Below are 8532 nucleotides of genomic sequence, written 5' to 3'. Positions count from 1 at the left end.
TCACTGTCTGGTGGTTGCTGTCTGGGGGTCACTCTCTGGCCGCCACTGTCTGGCCGTCGCTGTCTGGCGGTCACTGGCCATCACTGTCTGGTGGTCGCTGTCCGGTGGTCACTGTCTGGCCGTCGCTGTCTTGCGGTCGCTGGTGGTCACTGTCTGGTGGTCACTGGCCATCACTGTCTGGTGGTCACTCTCTGGCCGCCACTGTCTGGCCGTCGCTGTCTGGCGGTCACTGGCCATCACTGTCTGGTGGTCGCTGTCTGGTGGTCACTCTCTGGCCGCCACTGTCGGCCTGACCCACAGCAGCTTTCTGAATCCTGCAAAACCATTATACTTGAGAAGTGTCCTCAGCAAATCCATGAGTTGCACCGAAAACTGCAGCGCCTGCCGCCAGGCTCGGTCCACAGAAAGGACCCAATTCTCCACCACAATGCCTGGCTGCACATCACACAACCAACATTTCACAAGCTGAACGCATTGGGCTGCGAAGTTTTGCCTCATCCGCCATATTCACCTGACGTCTCGCCAACCAACCGTCACCTCGGCAGCCTCTCGACAACTTTTTGCAGGGAAAACGCTTCCACAACTAGCAGGATGCAGAAAATGTTTCCAAGAGTTTGTCAAATCCTGAAGCACAGATATTTATGCTACAGGAATAAACTTATTTCTCACTGGCAAAAACGTGTGGACTGTGATGGTTCCTATTTTGACGAATAGAGGTGTGTTTGAGCCCAGTTGTAATGATTTAAAATTCACAATCTGAAACCACAATTACTTTTGCACCGACCTAATACAAGAAAACGCCTCATGTCTATTCGTGTCCATTCGGTCAAACCACACGCAGCCGCCTTCCGCGCTGGCCAGAAACAGCTGTGCATCTGCAGTCTCACCGGGTTCAGCCTGTGATCCACTCACCCCGTCCACCTGGCCATTCTGTCCCTCATCCTCTGTCTCCACCGTGGTTTTCCCAAATACTCTCTCTGCGAAAGGCAGCAGGCCCAGAGCTTCACAGAGCATTTCCCTTCCCTGTCGAGGGGACCCTGGGGCAGGTCCTTCAAGACCATTTGCGGGATCAGGAGACGGGCATGGGAAGGCTGAAGAGTGTGTCCCAGTCACCCAGCTGGCACCCGGGGCAGCCAGACTTCAAACTTGGTCCCCAACTGCAGGCCACGTGATCACACACCACACTCCTGCCCTGCAATCCACGCCTGTGGGCTGTGGCCCATGTGACGGTTTTACGTCGGCTCAGGAGGTGAAGGTCCCGTTATTCAGTGGATGTGCGGCGTTATTCAGTGGATGTACCGTGTCTGCAGCTGTGAGTGACGCCTGCGTCAGGGGACACTCCGCATAGCAGCAGGCGTGCACAATGGGCAGGCCCCACCCAGCCAGGCCTCGAGAGCAAAGACAGGGGTGGGGGTTCCCAGAGAAGGACGCCAGCTTTCAGACAACACGGAAACCCCACCTGGGTCTGCAGCCTTCAAACCACAACACGAAAACCCCACTTGGGCCTGCAGCCTTCAGACCGTGACACAGCAACGACACAGAAACCCCACCTGCTGCCCACCTTAAGGATCTCAGACTTGGCAGCCCCGCAATTGTGTGAGCCAATTCTTAGAATCAATCACTTTCTTTACACACTCACACAAAAATGTGCCATAGATGCACACACGTGCAACACAATCAGGCATACAAACACACACACACTCCCACCCACACAGTCACACGCACACTCACAGTCACACACACACTCCCACCCACCCACAGGCACACTCACAGTCACATACTCCCACCCACACACACAGGCACACTCAGTCACACACACTCCCACACACAGGCACACTCAGTCACACACACTTCCACCCACACACAGGCACACTCACACGTGCACTCGGCTGTCCTCCCTGTCAGCCTCTGTGATGTACCTGCAGGGACAGCTCATTGGGTGAGCACCCAGGGGCCCTGGGGTCAGCCCTCATGTCTGAGGAGCGTTCCAGGGCACGTGAGGCCCACTGTGGCCTCTGCAGTCTCCAGGAGGCACCGGGGGCCTGAGGAGGCCCCCAACTTGCTGCCAGCTCTCTAGAAAAGAATGCAGACACGTCCCGGAAGCTGAAAGAGCCTCGAGTGCATCAGTTGGCACGCATGGGCACTGACGGTCCAGAACAGCTGGGTCACGGAGCATCCCTGGAGATGTAGGCACGGCTCAGCCCATGTGCACATGCCCTCCCTGCAGCGTGAGTCCAGGGAGCACCCGCGACTCTGAGTCCTCAACCACCCGCCTCCCTGCCAGGTCAGGCCTGGGGATGGGGGTCTGGGCGCCTCGGTCCTCCCAGGTGAAAGCCGGGACACCACCCTCACAAGGATTACCGGGAGGGGGACTGCCCCCAAGGGCACCTGGAGAAGAGGGAGCCGATTCCGGAGTGCCCCATGTGAGGTCCCTGATGGTGGCTCCTTCGGAGATGACTGGAGAACCACGCCTGAGATTCCACCGGCCCTTGTCACACCAGTGACTCCACCATCCCTTACCACACCTGAGATTCCCCTGTCCCTCCCCATGCCGGCGACTCCACCGTCAGCAGGAGCCCAGGGACGAAGGTGGCAAGCAGGAGCGGAGCCCGTGTCTTAACCATGCTTTCATATTTTCTGTATCTGATCCTTTGACATCTGGAACCTCACTGGCCCGAGAGGCCTGCGCCTGCCGGGTGAGCGATTTCCGAGAGCTAGTGAGCACCCGCCGCGCGTCTTTCCAAGTGCAAACCGGGTGACGCGAGTCCACAGCCCACTGCCTCTGTCCTTCACTCTGGGCTGCCATCCTCCCGCTCAGCCACTCGGGAGGATGGTCCCTGCCCCAGAGCTGCTGAGACGATGGAAGCCAGGTCCCCCAGGCCTGCTCACCTGGCCTTGCCCGTTCCTAGCCACGTCCCCCTCACACCCTCTGCCTCCTGCCCAGCCTGGTGCCTCGCAGGTGGCCCTGCCTGGTGGTACCCCCTTCTCTGGGATCCGTGCGTAACAAACCATCTCACCAACGGCCGTTGTCTCCTGGCCTGCTGGCTGCGCTGTCCTGAATAACGACAAAGCCACTTGGAGACCAGGGCAGGCGGTGGCAGCCCGTTCCCACTCAGTGTCTGATCTTGCAAAGCAGAGGATGCACCCGTCACAGGGGCCCGTCTCATTGTTCTACGTGGAGCCGGAAGATTCTGGCTGATGGGCAAAGCCAGCATGAGGCTGTGAGCCTGGAGAAACCTGCCGGTCTCCGCAGCACCCTGCGCTGGTGCTAACTATCCCGTCCGTGTCCTCACTGCCGCGCTGTCCCGCCGTCCTGCCCGTTCAGAGGCGTTTGGGAGGAAACGTGACACGATCACTGTTGGTTTCCAGACGTCGAGTCCACGCAGCTCCGGGTGGCTTTGCAGCTGCTTTGGCAGAACAGACACACTTAGGTTTCATCAGGGCCTCACCTGAGCCCCAGCTCTTTCCCGTGCGATTTGTAGGCGACACAGCCCAGGCTCTCAGGGACAAAGTCCTTCCTCGCACACCACGCTGCAATCCGCCAGCCCTTCTATTGGGCTGCAGGCCTCGCACACAGACACAGTCAGGTTCTAAACGGAGTCCAGGACGCGGTGCCCGGCACCGCCTGGATGCCAGTGCAGCCCGGGGAGGACTGCTGGGCGTGGCCCCGGCTCTCGGTGAGGCTGTTTGTTGCTGGCCTCGGTGAAGAGCACGAGCAGCTCCTCCAGGGAGGGTGCGCTTCCTCCCTCGTCCCAAGAGTGCTGCCCTGCCGGGGCTTGGCGAGTGCGGGCACCACTCCGAGGGCCGGGCAAGGCTGGCATGGCCAGGGTCCACTTGATCCTGCCTGTTGGCTCCAAGACTGAGGTTCAAGAATGAAGCCAGTCATCTTTGTATCATGAGGAAACACGTGCCAACCGGCACCCGGTCCCACAGTGCCAGGCTGGCACCATCACAGCCACCACGTGGCTCATGTGGCAGCACAGACCAGTGGGCATGGGGGGCAGCCTCGCATGGCCACATGGGACCCAGCACGGTACCCAGGTGCCCTCTATCACCTCCTGGGTGCTGGCCCTCCCTGACTTGCAGCAGGGGATGGAGAGGGTGCAAGGGGGCGGACAGCAGGGTCGGGGGGCTTCTGGGCCAGGCCCGAGGGGCTGCGTCCCCCTCCCCAATGCCCTGTCCAGGGCTTAGCCAAAGGACTCCTAAGGGATGGTGGCTGGACGTGTAGAGGGAGGGGAGATGGTGGTGGGGGACACACAGGGGCTTGTCCATGTCCATCTAATGAGAGAGAGGGAGACAGAGACAGAGACACAAAAACAGAGACAGAGAGATAGAGACAGAGACATAAGAGAGACATGAGACATGAGAGACAGAGAGACATGGAGAGGCAGACAAAGAAACAGATTATAGAGAAGACAGAGACGAAGACACAGAGAAAGACACACAGAGACAGAGGGAGACAGAGAGAGGCGCACAGCCCCTTGCTTCTCTCCCCACGGGGTCCCTCACACAGGGAGAGCAATATGGAGGCTTTCCTGGGAGGGTCATTTGCTGACAACGTCCTGGAGACCAGCACCAAGCACTCTCATCTGCAGGAAAGACGGTGCGTGGCGCAGCCGCAGGCCCAGCAAGGAGCCAGGACCTGGGTGCTAAGCGCATCGCGCAGCCTCGAAGCTGCAGGCTCAGCGAGGAGCCAGGATCTGGGTGCTGAGCGCAGCTGGCAGCCTCGGAGGACAGGGTGTTTTCTGTGGCAGGAATAGGACGAGGAGGGGGTCCACAGGCAGGCGGCACTGAGTGTCCCCCATGTCTAGCTCCTCCCTGGTCTCCGCTGGGCATCTTCCTTCCTAAGATCTGTGCCCACGTGGCTCCCTTGGGAGGGGCTCCAGCATCTGGGGGGATGAGCAGTTTTCTCTCTTTGGGCCACTGAGTGGGATGCCCACTCACAAGACTGGAGAGACGCCGTGGCCGCTTCTGTGGCCAAAGTTCACCTCTTCACTTGGCGCTGTTTTGAGCTGGAAGCTTTGGCTCCCACGCAGACTGTGAGGAGGCGTTTCTGGGCTTTTTGCCCTTGTGGGCGGTCTGCCCTTGTAAGGGGGAAGGAGAATTTGGGGATAACTTGGCTCTTTCTTGACTGATAGGTTTAGTTGTGTGATGAACTGTGTGTTTCCTTTTGGCTGTTGTGATCTGCTAAACTGTTATAAAATCTGGTTTTCACCTTGAAAATAATGAGGATGAGACTTTACCTCTCAAGTTATGGCCAACATTTGCTCAAGCCCACCTCTCTTCCCTTTTGCCAATATTCCTTGGATAAAATAACTGATAGAATGACCCACCCTTCCACCCATTTACCCATCTACTCACTCATTCACCCACCTAGCCACTATCTATCTATTCCATCCACATGCACGTCCATGCGGACTCATCCATCCATCCATCCATTCATTCATCTATCCATCCATCCATCCCCGCATTCAGCCAGCCAGCCATTCACCCAGCCATGCATCCCACCCATCCATCCACTCACTCATCCATCTATCCATCCACCCATCCATCCATCCCTGCATCCAACCAGCCAACCATCCGTAATCCACTCACTCATCCATCTGTCCATCTATCCATCCATACATTCACTCATCCATCCACCCACTCATCCATCCATTCCTTTATCCATCCATCTACCTACTCATTCACCCACCTAGCCACTATCTATCCATTCATCCATGTGCACTCATCCATCCATCCATCCATCCCTGCATCCAGCCAGCCATCCATTCATCCATCCATGCATCCCACCCACCCATCCACTCACCCATCCATCCATCCAACCATTCAACCATCCATCCATTCACTCACTCATCCATCTATCCATCCATCCAGCCATCCATCCATTCACCTATCCATCCACCCACTCATCCATCCATTCCCCCACTCATCCATCCACCTACTCACTCACTCACGTGCACTCATCCATCTATCCATCCACTCATTATCTATCCATCCATCCATCCCTGCATCCAGCCAGCCATCCATTCACTCATCCATGCATCCCACCCATCCATCCATCCACTCACTCATCCATCTATCCATCCATCCATCCCTGCAACCAACCATCCATCCATCCATTCCTTTATCCATCCCCATCTACCTACTCATTCACCCACCTAGCCACTATCTATCCATTCCATCCACATGCACTCATCCATCCATCCACTCATTCATCTATCTATCCATCCATCCATCCCTGCATCTAGCCAGTCATCCATTCACCCATCCATGCATCCCACCCATCCATCCATCCACTCACTCATCCATCTATCCATTCATCCATCCCTGCATCCACCCATCCACCCACCCACTCATCCATCCATTCCTTTATCCATCCATCTACCTACTCATTCACCCATCTAGCCACCATCTATCTACCCATGCATTCATCCACCCACCCACCCATCCATCCATCCATCCACCCACCCACTCACCACTCATCCATCCATCCATTCATTCATTTATCCATCAATCTACCCATTCATTTGCCCACCTAGACACCATCGATCCATCTATCCTCCCACCCACTCATTGATCCACCCATCCATCCACTCATCTACCCATCTATCCACCATTTAGCCATCAATCTACCCAATCATTCGCCCACCTAGCCACCATCTATCCCTTCCTTCTCTCACCCACTCATCCATCCACCCATCTGCATTAGTTCCTAGAATCAGCATGACTCTGTCTAGGCATTGTGCAAAACTGTGTCATCAAGATGAGGGAAAAACCTTAGCGGCCAAGCAATCCCTGTGTTCCCAGCCCAGGCCTCCAGGAAAAAGGTTGGATGCACCAGAGGTCCACGCTGACGCAGACGGAACCCAGGCATCCTGACCCCCAGGTTGTCTCACCTGGTACAAACCCAAGAAGTGCCCAGTCAGCACTTTCCCTTTGGCAGAACAGAATTTCCCCTTTAACAAAAGGCAGGGCTTCATATTCACTCTGGAGGAAATTTGTGCATCCCTTTGAGAGATTTCACAGTGAACCTGATTTTTAAAAAAGATTTACAGTCTGCTCAGCGTGTCCCTGCCCCTGGAGCCCAGGCCTGTTTCGGGAAATGATAATTCCTCCGGTGCGGCTGTGGGCAACGCCACCCTCTTGTCACACACATGCCTTGTTCTGCAGCAGCGATCCATCTTCAGGGCAGGATCTGCCTGGATTTATCACTGGAAAGGCAAATCCCATCTCCCAGGGCGCAGTGGGCGCCATTCATCAACGTCAGACAGGAAACCGTCTCTTCCTGGATGAGAGGCTGCAGATATACCCGGGAGGCAATGCAGGCAGTGGCCACGGCGTTCCCGCCCCAGGGCCAGCTGCTGTCCAGACCCTCCTGCTCACCTCACCAAACACTGAACATCTCAGACAAATGAGAGAAACAGCATCTTCCTTCCAAATAAGTGGTTCTCAAAGTGACCCAGCAGCACCAATGTCACCAGGAGCTCCCAAGAACCTCAAATTCCCAGACCCCACCTGGGACCTGTGGAGTCAGAAGCTCCGGGGAGGGGCGCCCCGCATTTTGAGCTCTCAGGATGCCACCGATGCAGCCGTTCGAGGACAGCAGAGCCAAGTGCCTGAGGCTTCTCACCCGGTCCCACCCCCTCCACACAATCATCTGTCCCTGAAGCCCTGTCCCTTGAATGGCAGAACCACAGCTGATGGCTTTTTCTGTGATGTGCTTCTGTCCTCAAACAGAGATGAGGCTACAGTTTAGTCATGGTTTCTGCGGAACCAGACCCGCTGCAGCTGTGACAGATGAAATGGTGGGGAAGACGTTTGTCAGCACCACAGACATAGAACTCTCCCCTGCTGTTTCAGACACACAGAAACAATAGATCAGTGTTTTAAAAGTTAAAAGTAACATTAGAAAACAAGGTGAAATTCTCCGTAGCTCAGGAGGAGCAAAGCCGGCTGCAGTGAGTGGCATGGAAGCCAAGAGGTTCTGGGGACCGTTGGTGGGACAGGTGCTGGGCGTGCGGCTCTGATGTCAATCGGCGGGGACAGGTGCTGGGTGTGCGGCCAGGATCCTGGCATGAACTCAGGGTGGGGATGAGCTCCCTGAGACGGAACAGACACTGAAACCGCTCTGATGGACCCCTGGGGGCTGCAGCCAGAGGTGTCCCACAGCGAGAGGCAGCAGCACGAGCGCTTGGGCCGGCACACGCCTGGGAAGGGACACCTCCCCAGGGTGCCACCCGCCTGGGAAAGGGGAAGGGGCACCTCCTCAGGGTGGCACCTGCCACCGGCTTCCATGTCGTGAGGCAGAAGTGCCGGGAGGAGACGCTCTGAAACTTGCTTCCCAGAGTGGGTGTTCATGGAATTAAGCTACAACTTCTGTAAAAGATGAGCGCTCAGCAAAATGACAAGGCAGCCGGGCACGGTGGCTCATGCCTGTAATCCCAGCACCTCGAGAGGTCGAGGCAGGAGGATCACTTGAGCCCGAGTTTGAGACCAGTCTGGGCAACCCTGTGAGACCCTGTCTTTACC

At 56.6% G+C, this 8532-nt stretch overlaps 1 protein-coding gene across 1 annotated transcript in view; it reads right to left on the bottom strand.

Annotated features, from left to right (window-relative positions):
* Positions 1-108: 108 nt before the first annotated feature.
* LOC105541283 overlaps positions 109-8532 on the bottom strand; it is a 56307-nt gene continuing 47883 nt past the window's right edge. Inside the window, exon 7 of the mRNA XM_011982230.1 lies at positions 109-243. Within this exon, the coding sequence (XP_011837620.1) occupies positions 109-243 (135 nt within the window). The remainder of the gene's footprint in view (positions 244-8532) is intronic.

This window comes from Mandrillus leucophaeus, unplaced genomic scaffold (assembly GCF_000951045.1).
Source record: "Mandrillus leucophaeus isolate KB7577 unplaced genomic scaffold, Mleu.le_1.0 Scaffold237, whole genome shotgun sequence".
Lineage (NCBI taxonomy): Eukaryota > Metazoa > Chordata > Mammalia > Primates > Cercopithecidae > Mandrillus > Mandrillus leucophaeus.
This window is presented reverse-complemented; position numbering and strand designations above follow the sequence as displayed.